This window comes from Eurosta solidaginis, chromosome 5 (genome assembly GCF_040869045.1).
Source record: "Eurosta solidaginis isolate ZX-2024a chromosome 5, ASM4086904v1, whole genome shotgun sequence".
Taxonomy (NCBI): domain Eukaryota; kingdom Metazoa; phylum Arthropoda; class Insecta; order Diptera; family Tephritidae; genus Eurosta; species Eurosta solidaginis.
Window position 1 is genome coordinate 241,790,988 of NC_090323.1, and position 20,457 is coordinate 241,811,444.

General features: G+C 34.9%; 1 protein-coding gene across 2 annotated transcripts in view; it reads right to left on the reverse strand.

Moving 5' to 3' along the window:
- Nucleotides 1-20,457, reverse strand: part of LOC137252947 (N-acetylgalactosaminyltransferase 6-like) — a 42,088-nt gene that overhangs the window by 14,069 nt on the left and 7,562 nt on the right. For both annotated transcript variants that reach the window (XM_067789115.1, XM_067789114.1), the window contains exon 2: nucleotides 5,164-5,735. In XM_067789115.1, the coding sequence (XP_067645216.1) occupies nucleotides 5,164-5,618 (455 nt within the window). In that variant the 5' untranslated portion in view covers nucleotides 5,619-5,735. The remainder of the gene's footprint in view (nucleotides 1-5,163; nucleotides 5,736-20,457) is intronic.

Sequence of the window (20,457 nt, forward strand, 5' to 3'; positions counted from 1 at the left end):
ACCAAATGGGGTTGGAAGGGACCATTTTTGGTCCAAATGGACCAAAGTGGCAGCCGTGAAAGCTGTTAAGATTTCGACCCGACACGTATGCTTACTAAAATTCAATTCATTTATTTCAATATTTCATCATTGGACAATTCTCATTTTACACCCGGGTATTCACGCAGGGTTGCATAATAATAGTAACAATTAACCTTTAGGTAATCGATTATTTAATTAGTGGATATTTATCATATTTTAGTATCGATTGGTTGATAATTGTTTATTTGGATAAAAGTTTATTTGATCATTGAAGAAAACTACCTTTCAAATTTCTCCACAGACACTGGTGGTTTTTCGGTGATGACAGCGTTACCAAATGGGCTAGAATCGCGGATAAAAGAACTGGTAACGATATTCGGTTACATAATGTTCTGGGTACTATTTTAACGGTAACGCTCAGAATCGGGGCGTAATAAATGAAAAAATTTGTTTCTAAAATTGTTGATGTTGCCCGAGAATCGAACACAGGACCTTCGGTATGGGCATACCACGGCGGCCGCCGAAAGATATGTTTGTTATCTGCAATTTGCATGTAGGAAGAGCGATATTGGTTGTAGACCCAACACATAACTTTCTTTATGCAGCATCGTGCTTTGACAGAAGAGTAAATTGCATTTATCTGCATGGAGAGCGACAAATAGCGCGTCACCAGCGCCATTTGACATGCAAAAGTCGCCAACTTTCAACTTTTGTTGAAAGCAAAGTATAAGAAGAGGGGTTTGACATTTGTTTTGGCGTTCAACGCAATCATACGCATTTCAGTAACATCGCTACAATCAACAAAGATGTTGCGTTTGTAACTATAAAGGAACTTCAGACTTGGCAATTGAAGTTTATTTCGCCTTGCCCATTCACATCAAAAATTTCGCGAAGCACTGTTATAAACATTCTCACTATACAAGAAAAATGCTTGCTAACGTAGTTTGTGTCCTATTCATTTGTTAAATTGCAGTTTTAAACCGTAAAAAGTCTTCGAAAAGTTCGAACAAGTGGGACAAATTATTTCACTTGCAAAATGTGAAAACACCATTAGCCAAAGCAAATGTCAAATTCTTCTTCTTATGCTTTGCTTACAACAAAAGTTAGAACCTGGCTACTTTCTCATGTCAGATGGCGCCAATGCCGTTCGATCTGCCGTTCTCCATAAAAATACGTGCAATCTACTCATAATGCATAAGATTGAGTTAAGCGCATCTATATGAAAAACTACTCATGTGACGAGGCGTTTACTATTCAAAAAATACCACTACGGGAATCTGAAGCTGACATGTGTAATTTTAGCACTTGAATTAGGAAAATCGGTGCAGTAGATCGGCGGTTTTGCTCAAAGAAAGATAATGCTTTTATTTTATATATAGCAAATATGTATAACTTCTCAATGATTCATCCTAGAGTTTTTAAATTAAATGAGCTGATGTTAGGCCGTTTACTGCTATTAAATTGATATTCAGGATTATAAAACAAACAAAAAAATTCATTTATATGTTTAAAAAAGTAAAGGTGTCTTAGTTCGGGTGTAACTGAACAGTATATACTCAGCGTGAACTTTAATTTTACATTTCATTTCAGATAAATTACTTTTCTACACAACACGTGGCCCCGCCCGTTTAAAAAAAAATGTCTCCCCATTTCCTCTTACAATAAAACTTGATAAGTGAAATATCATTGATTCAAAACTATTTTTTGCTAAGTTATAGCTTATTATTCTAGTCTACAACCCTTTTAAACTTGTTTTACATCCAAGTTGCCGTGGTCTTTAACCGATCCCGTTCATTTTTACTAGAAATATTTTCTGCTATAAGAAAAATATGCATACACAATTTCATTATGATATGTGAATTTTTCTTCGAGTTATGCCTCCCGAAATATAGAAAATTGCTTAGTCATAAATGAGGCGGTGTCACGCCCATTTTTTTAAATTTGAAGTTTTTCCTATTTATTGTTATAAATCCACTTGGGAAATAAAATACCATTGATATAAAGCTCTTTTTGCTAAGATATAGCTTATTTTATTCATCCACGACCCTTTTAAAAATCTTTTATATAAAAGTGGGCTTAACCGATTTCGTTAATTTTTCTTCAAAGCATTCCTTATAGTAAAGGCAACCTCTCTGCCGAATTTCGTTACGATAGGTTTAACGATTTTTGATTTATGATTAATAATATTTGTTAAATTGATTTTATCACAAGTGGCCGGTGCCACGCCCATTTTAACAAATTTTTTCAAATTTTTATCAAGAGTCTCAATATCAGTCCACACGTCAAATTTCAACATTCTAGGTGTATTATTTACTAATAATCAGGTTTTTTGTATTTTTCAAGTGGGCGTGGTTATCATCCGATTTCGTTCATTTTCAATACCAATCTATTGTGGGTCCAGATAAGCGCGTGTACCAAATTTGGTGAAGACATCTCAATGTTTACTCAAGCTATCGTGTTAACGGACAGACGGACGGAAGTACGGACGGACATGGCTCAAGCAAATTTTTTTTCGATACTGATGATTTTGATATATGGAAGTCTATATCTATCTCGATTCCTTTATACCTGTACAACCAACCGTTATCCAATCAAAATTAATATACTCTGTGTACAAAGCACCCCGAGTATAAAAAAGCTTTGGGAACATTTTTAAATTTTGATATCTGAAATTTCAGCCCGCAAAAGACCATATCAAAATAAGACAGCCACACTTCACTAAGCTAGATGCCAAAGAAGTTTATTATGCCCTTTCTCAACAATATTTACATACATCAGGGGTGTAGCGACGGGGGGTCTTGGGGGTTTAAACCCGCCCTTGCCTCCGGATCATTTGATTTTTAAGGTCGTTACAATTCAAATATTTGATGTTTTTATGTCTATGTTAATAAATTTCTTTATAATTCTGCTACGTATTTACTTTGTTGGTGATATTATAATATGCAAGCATATGTATGAACGAAGTGAACACTTATATATTTTAATCATATTCTGTTTCATAATAATTCTGCAATTTATTAAATATGCAAATGTACATGTTAACTTTTACTATAATTTCATAAAGAAGTTTCCTTGTAAATTTGCCTAAAGACCATCTACATACATATCAGAGAACAGCAAAAAACGAACACAACAACGTTCGATAACATTCGGCAACATGATCGTGTTCAATAATCCAACTTGCTTAAACGAACATAATCGACATTGATTTAAAATCAACCAGCTTATTGCAGGCGTGAATATATTCAATTCAGCGTTTGCTTGTTTGCCTCAACCGCGATTACATTCATCGGAATGAAAAGGCAAATGTTTTTAACATTTAAATAATGTTAAATTTACATATATTTTTGAAGTTCACAATTCCTATTTTGAAATATAATGTAAATTTGATATTTTCCATGTGGGAAACACATTAATATAATGTAATATCTACATTTTTTTCGATGTCACAAACACATTTCAAAAATGTAAAATTCAAATTATTTGATAAATGAAAAAATAATGTGTTTTTCACATTTTAAAATGTAAAAAACACATTAGTGTTTTTTCCGTGTAGATATTAGGGTTGCCAGATTTTTGTTTCGGGTTCCCGGGACAAACCTCAAATTTGAGCCAATTTCCCGGGATTTTTTAAAATTTCCCGGGACATTTGAAAAATAAGACACACCTATATATTTGTATGGGTTGCTCATTTTTTATTAGTTTTAGATAGAATTAAACTTTTTAAACTCATTTATTTATAACAAATATTTTTATGAAACAGACTAACAATTAATACCTTTACTGTGTTTAATGCGAATTCAATATTCTATGGATTCATTTTGCAACCGTTATTTTAAAGCACAAAACTTGCCTTGCAAAATTAATATTTAGGTGTGCGAAATGTCAAACATAGACAATATTCAGAACCACAGCAGAGAGGATAGAAATAATAAGAGACGTCAGTTCGATTTTCGATTGGTGGTATTAGAAAATTAGCTTCTACACATTTTTAAGAAGTTTATATTAATTTATATGTTGGAAAGATGAAGAATTGTTTAATTAATACAATCCCTTAAAACAATCTAAAATACCTCATGCAAATATGTAGAAGCAATTTAAAATTACCCCCCAAATGGGACATTACAAATAAATGTCACAAAAAGTATGAACTGACGTCTCATATTATATCAATCCTCTTTGACCACAGTGGGGATTAATTTTGCGATGTTCCAATGAAGCGTGATCCAGATACGGATAGAAATTTAAAATGCAAATGCAACAACAATGTGAAACTTATGGATCAATCGCAAGGTTTTTCTTCTTTACAGAGTTGCATGCAATATGCTAATGACCTGAATACAATCGAAGCCGAAATATGGCCATGTTTCGTAGCAGATTATAATTTATTAATTTTGATATTGTGAAAATGCCGGGACATAGCATTTCCCGCCGGGACACTTTAAAATGTGTGAAAAATACGGGATGTCCCGGCCAATACGGGACATTTGGCAACGCTACTAGATATGACTTTTAAAATAAAGTTTTTTTCTATTCGATCAGTTTCTTTCTTTTGAATTTTATATACGTATGCGTTAGATCTCATGCATAGGTTCAAAAAGTATGAATTCTACTTATTCCTGAAGGAGGTACTTCTGTTTTTTTTTTTTTTTTATCAATTTATCTATGATTAATATTACAGGAATCCGATTCTGTGGCTTTTCCTAATGTTCACATGTTGTTGAAAATCTTGTGTACGCTTCCAGTAACAACGGCAACGAACGAGAGATCTTTTTCAACTCTTAGGCTGATTAAAAACTATTTGAGAAACACGATAAGTGAAAATCAATTGAATGGCTGTGCATCACTAAGCATCCACCGTGATCTAATTGTTACCGTTGATGAAGTTTTAGATGAAATGGCAAAGAAAAGCCGGCGCATGCGCTTGAGTTTTTAATGTAACCATTTTCATATCATATTCTAAATACACGTACTTTAATGTTAAAGCTAAAGACAACATTTTTTTTATTTATTTAACTGAAAAAAAAAAATTTGTTTGAATCCTGCCACCCCCAAGGCAATTTTCTGGCTACGCCCCTGACATACATACATACATATATACAATCTCTATACAATGTTTATGCAAATATATGTCTAACTTACCCTTTATAGCGAATATCGGGAAGTGAACGATTTACTGAAATGGAGTCAGAAAGCAATGCGTTGAAGCCATTCTCTAATGACATTTTTTGTTCCAAATCCTTTTGTGACTCGTCGTTCAGCTCAGCTCGTTTTCCTTGCTCACCAAGTCCAACACGCTTCTTATCACGTTCCATAGCCAAGTAATCATGCCAGTCTCTTTTAGAATCAGATCTCATCTCTTCTTGTTCCAGTTGTGGCATTTTTGGTTTCTCTAGTTCATTTTCTGCGTCACCATCCACCTCAGTGTCCGTAAATTTTTTGTGCGCACGCAAATTTGCCGATTCTGGCGTCAAAATTGGTAATTTATTACGATAGGGACTTGAGCTGATCCAACTTGTTAATAAGAGGAATAAAATTAACGATAAAATCACTAGAATTGTTGCTTTTAAAACCCATTTAAGATTTCGTCGCCGCATTTTGAACTATTTTGTAAATGCATACGCTGGAAATTTTTTTTTTTTTGATCTTGAATTTCTATTTGAACCACGTACTCAGACGCCAACCCAACGAAACGCGCAACTCGATGGTCTGAACTACAAAAAAAACAATGAAAAAAGAATATATTATTAAGATAAGAAGACCGAAATGCAAGCGAGCTAGCGTTGGAGTAGCCAAAGATGATATTCGTAAATATATATGTATGAATGTACACAATAAAATTTTGATAACACAGTTGGTTTCGAACGTTGTGTAAATACGCTGCGCGACAAAATGATGTGACACTCCGAACCCATAGTACTCTGATTTCTAATCGAAGTAGCCTAAATAAATATTTAAAAACGATATTAAAAGATACTCTGGAGCTAAGTAACGAATATGCAATAGCTAACACAACAGAACTAATAGAGAAACTTGAGACCATAGAACTAACAAAGAACAGCAAATTGGTATCTTTTGACATAAAAGATTTATACCCATCAATACCACTATCGGAGACTTTGGACATAGTTAGCTCAACAATAGTTCATAATATAAAAAACAAAGTGAAAAGTATGCAAATCACAAATATGCTAAGAACCACTTTACGTCAAAACTATTTTCAATTTAACGATAAAATATATAGATAAACAAACGGTCTTGGAATGGGAAGCCCCACATCCAGGGCCGTAGAGAGAAAATCCGGGCCCGGGACTAAAAACTTTACGGCCCCCTATAAAAATTCCACTAATACATTTGATTAATTTAAATTAACGACGTCTCATTCATGAATCATTATTGATGGATTGCATAAAACAAATTTTCGCCACATCAACTAAATGATTTTTGGACTAAGAGCTGACAATAAAATTAACACAGAATATTTACTACTTATACTATTATATTATAACATAGAAATACAATTTTCTTCTAACAGCCACATAATGTTTCAAATGATCTTTTCTAGTTATATGGTAACATTTTAATACATTTCTGATAAATTTAATGATGATTATAAATTTTAATTATTCAATATAACTAGAAGGTTCGGATATCAAAGAGTGGCTTTTCTTGCTTTTTGCGCTGCAAAATTTTTTATAATAATATCAAAATTTAACTGTCTTTCCAAAACGGATTCAACACAAAGCGTGGAAAGTCTTAAAACTCGCTCCTTAGATGAACACGATCTTTGAAAGTTTTTGATTCTTGAAAAGACGCTGAAGGAACGTTCTGCACTAGCTACAGTGACAGGTATACAAATGTTGTATACAGATTTTGAACATAGACGGCATTTGGCAATTCTAATGGTGACAGACCTTTATAAAAATTTGCTTCGTAAATGTGTTTCAAGTGAATTATTTCACATTCTAAGCTTTAGGAAACGTCCGACTTGTATTTTTCGACAAATTTTGCTGCACTCGCCCGAACCGTAGTTTCATCCATGTCTTTAAATTGCCACGAAAAGGAAAACGTCTCGCTCAAATTTCTCAAAGCTGCAAATCGTTCTGTAATGCCATTGATTACCAAATCAACGATCACCAATAATATATTGTTTTTAAAATCAGACTCTGAATCATCTGTAATCATCTCAATTAAATTATCTTCAGAACGTCTTTTGGGTTTTCTCTTTCGAATGTCCAGAAACTTTGGCGAGGTTTTCAATTGAATAGCAACTGTTTTGCATTCGTTTAAATATGTTTCCCATTGGTTCCTGATCAACTTCAAATCAACTAATAAGGCATCTAGATGTTCGACCTGAACATCTACGGTGGTGTCTGTAGCTTGGAGGACCACGTTTATTTCATTAATGGTAGTCAGCATTTTGAACCAAATTGAGGACAATAAGATAAAATCGAACTTGTTGATGTACTTGAGAATGCCGGTAACGTTTCCGTATGCTTGCGCAGTCAAATTTGACTTTTGGTTGAAAGACTATGAAGAGAGCTCGGTATATATATTTTTTTTTTTTTGAGGATGTCCCATCGTTGTGGACTGCTGCTCAAAATAGTAAAACATTTTTGCACAACTCCGAAGAAAGTAATTGCAGCCGTACAACATTCTGCAGCATCTACACCACATAAATTGAGACTGTGGGATGCACAAGACGAGTAATCAGCATTCGAGTTTTTGTCAAGAATGTGACGTAGTGCTCCGTTGTAAGCTCCTTTCATATTGGCGCCATTATCATACCCTTGTGCACGACAATCTTTTAATGGGATTTCATGATTACCTAGAGTATAGCAATTTTAGATTAGCGATTTTCTGCCCAGTTTTTTGGTTACAATTCACGAAAGCCAAAATCCGTTCTTGAAATATAAAATTTGTTGCTTTCGAATTGAAATGGAGTTAGCGAAAAATGAACGTAGTGAACGTGACTAGCATCAAACATAGCATCAACGATAATAGCAAAATACTTGGCTTTCTGGCCTTGACCTAATATAGTTTCCCCTACTATAGTTTCCTGCTTTGCCCAAATTTCTATAAACTCGTGCTGAATGGCTGGGGAAAGATATGAACTTGTAAACGTTTATGCTGCTGTTTTGAAATCCTTACTTTCTCCAAATGATCTCTAAGTATCGGATCATATTGGCTTATGAGATCTTAGATGCCCAAAAAATGTCCATCGTTTCGTTCACAAAGATATATACTTTCGCCTTTGAAAGCTAGGCCTCTTTCACCCAAAAATGAAATAGTGTCCAAAATTCTATATAAAATTTATTTCCACTGTTGAGTTTCAGTGATTAGCTGGTCATTGATAAGTGTAAGAGGTTACAACTCCTTTTGAATTAGATTTTGTAAAGATCGCCATTGAATATAACATTTAATGTGATCTTGGGTATTTTCGTGTGATGGCAGTTTATCGTACCTGGATATACCTAGTATACCTGGAATTTCGAATATCCGCAGAACAAATTTTAGGTCGATTTAAAGTATTGGTGCTTAATATACGACATGGTAGGCAATAAAAAGCATTGCTACTGGCACTCCACACTAACCAGTCACGCTCCACTTTCTTTTCATTTGGCAAGATTCTGTTTAACAACGAGGTAGGAAATGCCTCGTCATGACAATCACGTGGAAAAATAACAGGACACTTGATTACCTCGACGAATTATTTCGTTGATTTCTTCAGATCGCAAAAACTCATTATTCACGGTACCGATATCGAAGTCGTTTAAATAATCTGGACTTCGATACAGAGTTGGTCCCCACGAAAATTTTACGATTTCGGATTCATGTAAACATACATTTTTGTTTGATGTTTTTAATGTCTCCTCAGGCCCAGGCAAAACATCATTATCAATATTCGTTGCTTTTGAAATTCGGCTTAAAATTTGCACATGGAACAACTAAAGACTTTCCTGAATTAAAAAAAATGTCCTAGTACCTCTAAATCGCGGGCCCCCTGAGAAACACATTTTTGTTTGATGTTCTTATTGTCTCCTCAGGCCCAGGCAAAAAATCATTATCAATATTCGTTACTTTTGAAATTCGGTTTAAAAGTTCCACATGGAACAACTAAAGACTCTCCTGAATTAAAAAAAATGTCTTAGTACCTCTAAATCGCCCTGAGAAACGCCGGGCCCGGGGGAATCCCCCCACACCCCCCCCCCCCCCTTCTCGTCGGGCCTGCCACATCATCCATTCTTATTGAAGTGTTCATGCAAAATCTGGAAGAAAAGTATATACAGGAGCTTAAGTCTAAATTAGGCGTGTTATTTTATGCTAGATACGTGGATGACATAATATGCGTTTTAACTACTAATAACGAAGAGCTTGTACTGGAGTACCCCAACAAGCAGCACGAAAATATAAAATATACCACGGAAAGCGGAAAAGACGGAGGCATCACTCATTCATTCATTTATTTATTACGGCAAAAAAGCGACAGTTTGAAATTATGTTTGTTCCTTGTATTAATGTTATGTGTTTGCTTAACTAATACTACGTTTTTACTTAGATATTCAGGTACATTTTAACTTTTAATATTAAATATAAAATTCATAGCGTGAAAAAAAATCGTTTGCTTGACACTTAACCAATTCAAACTTCTCAGCATATCAGCCGTACGAGTATCTCTAGGTTTTTTAAGAATAAATCTCATACATCTGTTTTGCATCTTTTGAAGTTTATCTATTTCCTTGTCTGAAACAATGAATAGAATAGATGGGCAGTATACAAAGTGCGGTTCTATAATGGACTTATATATAATTATTTTGTACTTTTTTTGAATATATTTGGATGTTCTCTGCATAACCCCAATTTTTTTCGCAACTTTCTCGACTGTGTAGTTTATATGTTCTTCAAACTTGAGTTTGTTATCAATTATAATTCCCAAATATTTTATACTGTCAACTTTTTGTATGCTCTCATCATTTATTTTTAAACCAATTATATCCTCCTCATTAACGTTCCTCCTTGTTATTATCATATAATCAACTACCTAGACCTCACGATAAATATTGATAAAGTTAACAAGAGATTTAACTAAGCCATATATAGAAAGCCAACGCACATAGGTAGATTTTCAAGTTTTAGGCTGCCAAAAATATTTTATTGCCTATATCTTCTTAAAACTTTTTAATAAATGAAAAATTATAATAATTTGTCTAATTAATCGGTTATATTAAAAAAATAGATATTACTTTGTGTAACACTAAAAAATACCTGCGCAGTGCGCTATTTTTCTTGTTGTACAGCAAGAAGCGTAATAACTTAGTTCTGTCTTTATCTAGGGTAAATTTTTAATTGTTTTTATAAAAATTATAATAATTTGTGTAACTAATCGGTTATATTAGAATAGATATTACACTGTGTAACACTAAGAAACACCTGCGCATTGAGGCTATTTTTCTTGTTGTACAGTAACAAGGGTGTATCAAACCCTCTATCTAACCCCCTATCTGCAAGTATCTGCAGCTAAATTTAATGCAGTTGGCAAGCTAATTGTGCCAAGTACCATGTTCAAAACTAACTTTCACTTGGACGGACTTGGAAACATAACAAAACTGGTTTTGAACACCAAAAAAAAAAAAGTTTTAAATTTTTTAACATCCTAAATAAAATAGTTTCGTTATCAATTTATAACTTTTAAAAATCACAAACACCATTAATAATGTTAGTATTTAGCTTAAATATCAGAATTTTCAATTACTCTATTCAATTGTTTTAAAACTTAAAATATTCACGTTAAAACATGCGATTTCACATAGGTTAAACAAAAAACTATAACACGCGTTTCATAAATAGCTAAATTCCGATTACTTGACAGCTAATACCAGGTATGCGATGGCTGGTAAGGGGTAGCATTATTGTTCCTCTGTCTATTCTTAAGCTTTGGGAGTGCATTTTTTTTGTAATTGTGGCAACTTTCAGAAATTCAATTATGGCCGCCTAAATGTCTGAATTCTACCCATGTGCAACGGCCACTGACACAATAATACACAATACCTCAAATCACCCCCAACAGCATAAAAATGCAGCATTAAGGCATTTGGTACATAGTCTTGAAAGAACACCCCTTACACAAGAGGCACATAAGAGAGAGCTTGAAGTCATATATAACATTGCTGCAAACAACGGATATAAAAAAGTACTAGTAGATAAGCTCAGAAGGACGCATGGTGAACCGAAAAGAAATAATGAAATGAAAATAATAACACCTGAACGACTATGACATATACAGGAAAAAAACATAAAAATTGGCAAACTTCTTTAAAAAAGTACGACATTAACACAGCGTTCAAAACATCGAACAATCTAGGGCGGAAACTAACACTAACGCAGAGGATCCGTTTAGCAGCCACGGCGTATACAAGCTTACCTGCGGATGCCAACATAGTTACATAGGACAAACAGGACGGCAAATAAGAATGAGGTTCAGAGAACACATTAGAGATTATAACAAAAAACACGGAATCCAAGCATTATACCAAAGTCTAACTTCGCGAATCACCTGGTCGAAAGTGAATGTTCCCCAGCAAACATCAATAAAACAGCTAGGGTTCTTCACATACAAGCAAAAGGCCGACGTCTCAATATACACGAAAATATGGAAATCTACAAGCAGAAAACATTCGACGGTAGAATAATAAACGAACAGATAGACACAATTTCGGACACAATATTCGAGCCTTTAAAACTTGTTTACAAGAAACAAAGTAATCACATAGGTACAACAGACAAACACACAACAACAAATAAACACAAAACAATTAACGCACCAAAACAACAAACCCACAAAGAAAGTCAAACGCCTAAAATTACGGACTTTTACTTGCCTCAGTCATCCACAAAAATCGATCAGTAAAACCCACACTCGGTTCTGAATGAGCAAACAGCACATACACATAACTAAATATACACTAGCATCAACTTTGCTACTACCTGTTCATGTACCTACGAACTACAAATACAGGACAAACGACAACAACAAATCAGAACGAAAATCGACACTGATGATGGCACAACGCCGAAACCGGTTTGTCTCCAAACCAAATTTGACAAGGGATGACGGAAAATCGTTCCAATATACATCAAATATCAAGGATATTTATTCGACTCCCGGAAAAAAATAGCACATACGAATTAGCCTGAGTGTTTGCTGTACATATTTGTTAATCGTCAAAATTATTGCTAACCGTTGTTTAAACTCGCGAAATTCTAAAAAGACATCAGTTGAGGATCTCTAATTCTTTATAGATACAATGAATAAACAAATTCTTATGAATTTTCATTAAATGTTTACGAATGTTGTTTTGTTAACAGTGCTTCTCCATATCCAATAGGCGGGATCACTCAAAATTTGTGATCAAATTCCAAGGAAACTACAAATTTCAATAGGGTTGATTCCACCTTACTATTGAAAACATGTTTACTGATTTGTGGAGACACATTACAATCAACACATGCGTTGGATATGTCGAGCTTGATTCTGGATAAGTAAGAGTTTAACCTATTTTAGCATCCAGATCGAAGTTTCTTCCTGGGGTGTTGTTGTTGCTGCAATGCTTCGCCCCATCCAATATGTGATTCACTTATATGCACCAAAGTAGGAGTAACAGAACCCCAGTGCCTATTTCATTATTGAATGCAACCTATTTGAAAATATCAGTCTTTCTAAAACTATGAACAATTATTAAAAGTGGTCTACTTTTATAAAAGTTATTAAGTCTAATTGACAAAAAAAAGTCGGAGTGCTATCAAAATGTCGCGGGGTGTACGTATGTACATCTTTCGGTATGTATTGTTGAATATTACAACATGTGCACAACTAAATACACACAAATAAATTTTTGCAAAGGTGACAAAAACACGTTTATTTTATGTAAATAAACAAAAACAGGCAAGGACGGAACTGTTTTCAGACAGACTTCATACCTTACACGAATGAAGCTGAGCGGCATTTTTGATAAATATAATATAAACAAGTAAGGACGGGAAACTACGTTAACTCTATTATCAGAATATTTGGTTGTATGGGATATATATTATATATATGACCGATTTTTTCAGACAATAATGTGTGATATATATGTAGGTATCTTGTGATATTTCAAGCTGCGTAAATGAGGAAGAAATAACGTTAAACCTCTTATCTGAACAATCGGTTCAGGGACGGATTAACAAGTAGGCAGTTGCGTGGACCCCGATTTTATGGGGCCCCCAAAAAATGAAAAAGAATTCTAAAATTGTCTTACAAATATAAAATTCTAGAGAGTGAAGGAAACATATAAACAGAACTGAAAATAAATTTTACTCAAATAAATAAAACTCAATTTACCGATTAATTTGACAAATTGTATGAGCGTGCAAAGAAGTATATCGAAGTGAAAGGAGAGTATATTGAATAACAAAAAAGGTGTAGAAGCCTTCAAGCGGAAATTTCAACTAGAATGACGAATGAGTGAATGATTAATGATGGATGAAAAATAAATGAATAACGAATTTGGGGATTTCCTGATATTTTGCGCCTTCTGCTAACGTTCGTATCCCTGAACTCTCGAATAAATAACTCCAATATTCAGTATTGTAATATGATCTTTATTTAATCTACTTTGGGACTAGTGCAAATAAATTTCAATATCGCGTTCTTCACAAAAGCGTGGTTAAATCAAACTGATTACTGATTCCTCAGCTTGCACTGCTTTTATACTCTCGGTTTTCTCGTTCACCCATCTCTCCTAAGGTCTAGTAATTTAGCGAACAGTTGTAAGTCATGCTTCGTTACCAGCTATATACATGTATATATGTAGTTTATGCGTGTGTATGTGTGAGTAACTACTTCGGCTGATGACTACATGTGTGTGCGTGAGATATCTCTTCACTTCGAGCTGCTGGTTATATTTGTGGAATGTTCTTCGTTGACTTGTACATAAGTGTCGCTGCTTGCTGTGTTTTGTTGTTGTGATTATTACTAACAGCTTATCCAATTAAAAAGAATCAAAGCTGCTGAAAGAGCTACAACGCGACAAGAGCTACTCGAGATGTTAGGTATACTTTGCATTGAGTCAGATTTATTGAACAAAATCGATATTGATGATATAATTGATGAATTTTCCGAAAACAAATGTAGAAAACGACATGTTTAAAATGAAGATAGTAATTTAATTGATATTATTAAACTGTAACAATAAAATGTTTATGAAAGATAAAAGTTTGTATTTTTTAATTGAAAAAAGAAGGGAACGGACGTGAAAAAAAGGGCCCGCAAATTGATGGTTGCCTACGGCCCCGTTGAGGGTTAATCGGGCCCTGAATCGGTTGTATGGGATGTATATGATATATATGACCGATATTAAAAACTTTTTTAGACACCAATGTGTGCTTTATATGTAAACAACCTGTCAAATTTCAATCTTCTAGCAGTTAAAATGAAAATAAATTACAAACACTCTGGAACGAAAATCGGCACTGATGATGGCACAACACCGAAACCGGTTTGTCTCAAAACCAAATTTGACAAGGGATGACGGAAAATCGTTCCAATATACATCATTTATCCACCCTTTCTCTCTTTTTCGAGAAATCGGTGGTATGGGGGATATATGCTATAGTGGTCCATTCCGGTCGGTTCCGACAAATGATTCATCGGACAACCAAATATACCACCTCACAAAATTTCGTCAAGATATCTCAAAAATTTAGAGACTAGTTTGCGTTCAAACAGATATACAGACGTACATGGCTACATGAACTTAGCTCGTCATCCGGGTCATTTCGGTATACTTATTGGTGGGTCTATCTCTTCTCATTTAAGGACTTACAATTTGGGATTCATGGCTATTTTAATATACCATTTCATTTTCATGAAGATATACCCACTGACAAAATTTCATCAAGAAAATTAGGAACTAGTTTGCGTTCAAACTGGAAGACGGACAGACGGACATGGCTAAATCAACTCAGATCGTCATCCTGATCAATTTGTTATACTTATTGGTGGATCTATCTCTTCTCCTTTAAGGACTTACAATTTTGAGATTCGTGCCAAACTTAATATAGCATTTCATTTTCATGAAAGCTTAAGTTAGGTTCAACTGGACGGTCCAGAAGGACCTCACATAGACTGAATGAGTCCATAGTGTTACCACCAGTTTGTTTAACGACCAAACTGAAAAATCCTATCAAAAACCAGGACCTATGTCATAAAATAACTCCGTCCTACTGGCAAATACTAGAAGCTTTTTAGGACCTATACCACTTGCTTATTCTAGGTCTGATAGCTGTATCACTCTTAATAGCTGGAGGGTTAGCCTGGCAAGCAGGGCACGAGCACAAAACGCGCTCGATCGTTTCCTCCTCCAATCCGCACTTCCTACATCTGCTATCACTGATCAAACCTAATTTAAAGGCATGTGCCGTCAGAAGGCAGTGTCCAGTCAGAAGACCCGTCTTGAGTTTACAGTCCTCTCTTTTTAATGATAGGGGCAACTTTGCTAGTCTAAGGTTGTAAGACCTACACATAATAATCGGCACTTTACTGAATAGAAAATTATGACGCAGAATAGAAAATTAGTAAAATTTTGGACAATTGGCGTGGGACCGCCAACTTTTAAATGTTTGGCCTTCTTGCTTGTTAATAATTAAAAAAAAAAGATAAAAACACAAAATTATTTTTTTATAAACATTGTTCAATGTTTACTTTTGAAATCTTTATCAATATTCGATCAATATCCGATCTTTCTCATATTGGCAAAAAAATTGGCCCCCTGCTGAGAAATTTGATTTTGAGACTTTTTCCAATAGTGCGGAGGCGGCGTTCGACGAGTTTTCTATATTTTTTACTTATTTAAGACAGTCTAGGCCGTTTATTTTTCATGTTAAAAACTGGTTCAACATGGTCTAAAGAACAATGAACTCAAATAAAATTACCCAAGCCGAACATGTTTTTTAATTTTTCCCAAGTTATCCTAAAAAGGTGCCGATTCTTTAAAATATTCATATACGCTAATTGGCTAAAAAAATCAGCGAAATCGGTGAGTCCAAATCCTTTAGTAGGTTCAGTTGATGAAATGCGTACATATTTGAAAGCATTTCCATTTGTATCGTTGCACCCTCCGCAAAATTTTGTGTAACTCTTCCTTAAAATGAGTTGCCATAAATTAGTATCTTTTCGGCTAAAATTTTTCTACAGTTACTCCCAACCAGGAGTGCCACCTTTCAGTGTTTCGACCGGAGACTCCGGGTTTTAGTGTGGCACATGCGATCTCCGGTAGCAATTTGCCCGGATTTCAATGGGGTTTAAATACCCGTTTGAAACAATTCGCAGCTCATACTGAAGTTGAAGATGTACGTATGAGATATCTGTTTGAGACTTTTCTGTTTCTCGAACCTTTATAAATTTGTTTCTGTTATTTATTTGCGAATATATAAAATAGTGTCTCCAACAATTTCGATTTTCACGCTTTGCCATTACCAAAACCATTTGCATTTGGTGAAGTTGGCGGCCCCACTCCCAACTAGTCCCTTGGAGTGAATTATCATGACCATAGCCTATCCAAACCAGGTTCAACCCATACGTCATGACTCCTGTTACCAATGTAGGCACATACATTTACCAAGTGAGGTTCTGGCCTTCCAAAGCATACTCAAAGTGATAAATTTTGGCCTACATTTTAAAAATTTAACCAGGGTCCTGTTGTTGTGTAGACAGTACAACTATATATATTATTATACGATTTTCCCGTGAGTTACGCAATGATATTCACAGACAGCTTATGATTTCGAAGGCACAATCTCTGGTCGAACGTTTCAAAGTGTTTTTCTGCTGATTCACTTAGTCTCTTTTAGGCTTTGTAGCTCGGGAGCATGGCGCAACGAAAACATACGTCAGAATGTATTTGTAGCTATACCCAGAGCTTCAAGGAAAGTGACGTTGACGAGGGCATTAAACCGAAGTCGCAGTCGTATAGATTCTGCGCTGGCATGTGGTGTGAGTGTTAGGAGGCGCGGTAGCGACTGTTGGTCGAGGTTGCTGTTGTTCGAACTTCGAAAATTGTAGCTCTTTAAAAAAAACCGCGAAACTGGATGACGCGATCAACAACGGAAATTTTGTCTGACTATTAGGCCAGCATTAATTGTTAAAACTCTGCCAGGAAAATCATGACTGTTAATAGCGACCGTATGCCGCCTTTGAGCGTGAACAGCAAGGAGCTACAAATGTTTTAAAGAAATCCCGTCCACGACGAGTATTAGGAGTCAGCCCAGAACATCTCCTTCGGTGAAACTACACTTTCCACTAGACATACACACAAAAGTGTGACCATTTTAGGTATATGTATTTTTTTTTTCGTGAGACGGAGAGCTAGTCTCTAGGACCGGGGTGTGGTTCGAAGCCTCCCTGGTGTAAGTGAACGAGGGGTAGTCCCTCCGCGAGGGGCTAACACATGACCGAAGCAGGAACAGGTGACCGCCGGAAATCAGATGATTGGTACTTTTTTAAATTGATTTCACACTCCAACTTCCGGCTCAGTACGATTTTGACGTTAGTCCATCGATTTAAAAAAGAGTACATACATATGTATATAGAATTTGTTTTTATATTTACATTTATGTCACCGTGCTGCCATATTGTATGGTTCCCCATGTACAAATTTTTTTGAACGTTTCCTGGCTTCCTTTTGAACAATGACATGGACTTGATTTGTGTAGGTTTAGCTTTTTTTCTCCGTTTAGCTTGAAAAGTTGCGATTTAGGTTAAAGCTTTTTTTTCAGCTTTCTTTTGAAATTTTTTAGCTTTTTTCAAATTTTTAGAAAATCTAGATAGAGCTTTATGTAGATGAAATTTTAAGAACATTGAATTGATTTGGGCTAGATTTAAAAAATGTGAAGTGCTTAAAGGCCAATTAATGGGACTTATCCATAACCAGATAAAACAGCTGATCGATACAACCGTATGGAAATCAATGTAATCGATTAATGGTGCCATATCATACCGCTAAAGCCATAACCATATCATAGCCAACCAATTGGTTTTCGAGTTTTCGCCATATCCATAACTTAAAAATATTTGAGTTGGTGAATTTAATAACTTTTTGTATATTTTATTTTTATTGTTTTGGATATGTTTTGACTAAGAGACCTATTGTATGTGGAATATGTTTGTAATTTTTTGCATTGTCTTCATTTTTATGAAATTTTCACGATTTTTAGGTTAAGGCACCATTAATCGATAACATTGGAGATGATTATGGATATAGGTATGGTTACGACTATGGCGTTAGGGTTAAGGAAGTTTAACTGGCTCTTAAAACAAACATTGCGGTCATTGTGGACAAGTACACAGTGCATTGCACACAAAGATTACGGTCATTGGCGTTCGAGAATCCAGTCCCATCATAACATTCACGTAAGCTATTAATTTACGTTGGTTCTCTGGAACAGATAAGGATTATCCCCTCTGTTTCCTATTATTTAATATTAGCCGTGTTTACGTGTATACGTTTCGTTTGCGCGTGTAAAAAATGTGTATCTTCGCTTAGATAATGCTTAGGAGACCCATCTAGAGGCTGTGGTTAAAAAACTAGCTACAGCAACAGGATGTACCGAAAAGCGGAGGCGCAACGCTCTGATGGCCATAGGGTATAACATATAGCTGAATCAGTTGCGATGAATTGTGTACACACATAGAATACATAGAATTAGTGTAGAGTGTGACACAAAGACACATATTTCAGTTACATATGAGTATAATGCGTACTGAAATTTAGTAGGACCAAATTTATGCGCAGCAATTTCAGAGGTGTATTTATAGTTTGTCCCTTAGCAGTCAATATAAAGTTTAAGCGTAAACGGATATATGCGTGTTAAAAAACACGGCTATTGTTAATGACACAGTTGATTGCCCAGAACTTCTTAGGTGTATAAGTTTTACATCTCACAAAGAAGTCTAGGCAATTTTTTGTAATTTGTAATTTGAGTAATGCACCGATTATGCGTGCCATGAAAGAATTCAATGACTTAGTTTCCTCTATGTTATTTGATATTCTTTATTCAGATCTAATTTTGTGTTGATGTTATATTTTCCTTTATTAATTAAGTATTTGGGTTGGATTTTATATAAGGTGCCACGATTTTCAAACTTTTGCTGATTTGTGGGGGAAGAGGGGGTCCTAAAAATCACAAAATTATCATCCGCAACTCTAGGAAACTCTTAGTTTATGAAATATAAGCTTTCCCTACAAGAAACGCTGATAGTTTTACTAATACACTCACACTTGTAATTGACAATGCTGATCTTGCGATGACGTAAACATTGATACTCAAATTTATGCATGTTCCTTTGTTCGCTCACGCATGTCCGCATGTACCCAACGACAGCCTATAATCATGAAAAAGGACTCAAACTGGGAAAGCTTCGGACACCTGGTACAGAACAAAGGAACATACAGCAGATACCATTATGCATGTGAGACAGATACATAATTCTCAAAGGAATTTTATGTATGCGAGAACAGTTTATCCGATTTAATCATGTTGTCACTACTGACTTTCATATGACAATCAAATGATTATCACGGTTGTTTTGTTATTTTTTAAATTCCGCCATTTTCAACCGACGAAAGCCATATAAAAAATAAGTTTAAAAAATGAAAAAGAGAGCATTTCAAAGCTCCATGCTAAAAGAAAATAATATTAAAAAATACCAAAAGCTGTCTGAATGTATGGGGTGCACTAAAAAAATTGATACGCGAAAAATAATAGTGGTTAGTGGTGATTCATTTTTAAATGTGTTTCCGCATGAGGAAAGCGCTCTTCTGTTGTTTTGTTATTTTCTGAATTTAAATTGAACATTCTGAACTCGAATTCTTATAAAACTATTTATTTTAAACAAATAAGAAACACGTATGCTTTTATCATGTACAAAATTAAAAATGTAATGAAATAAAGTAAATAAAAAGCAAAAAGCATTGTTTCATTTTTGGCGGAATATAACAATGGTCATTTATGATAGTATAACAGTCAAACCTGATATCTACAGTAAACTATCATTTATGACACTTTTTGATAGTTAAAGTGTCAGCACTGATCCAGGAAAAGAAATGAGAGTGAGCAGTACGGCTATATACTTAATCAGTAGGCGATGTTGGTGTATAAGAAGGAGACAAAAACTCACACGTACACAGTTGTTTACATCACATTTGCGCAAGTCCCCTTAAGTTTGTGATAGAAAGTTTGTGAGGCGCTGATCGTTAGGTTGACATTGCTGACAATCAAATGATAGTCATATGATGGTCAGTATTCTTGTAGGGTAGTGTTGCCAGCACCGCAACAATATCTTTTTATCTTGGTAGAACTTTATAAGGTGGGGCACGTCGACATAAATGCAAACAAACA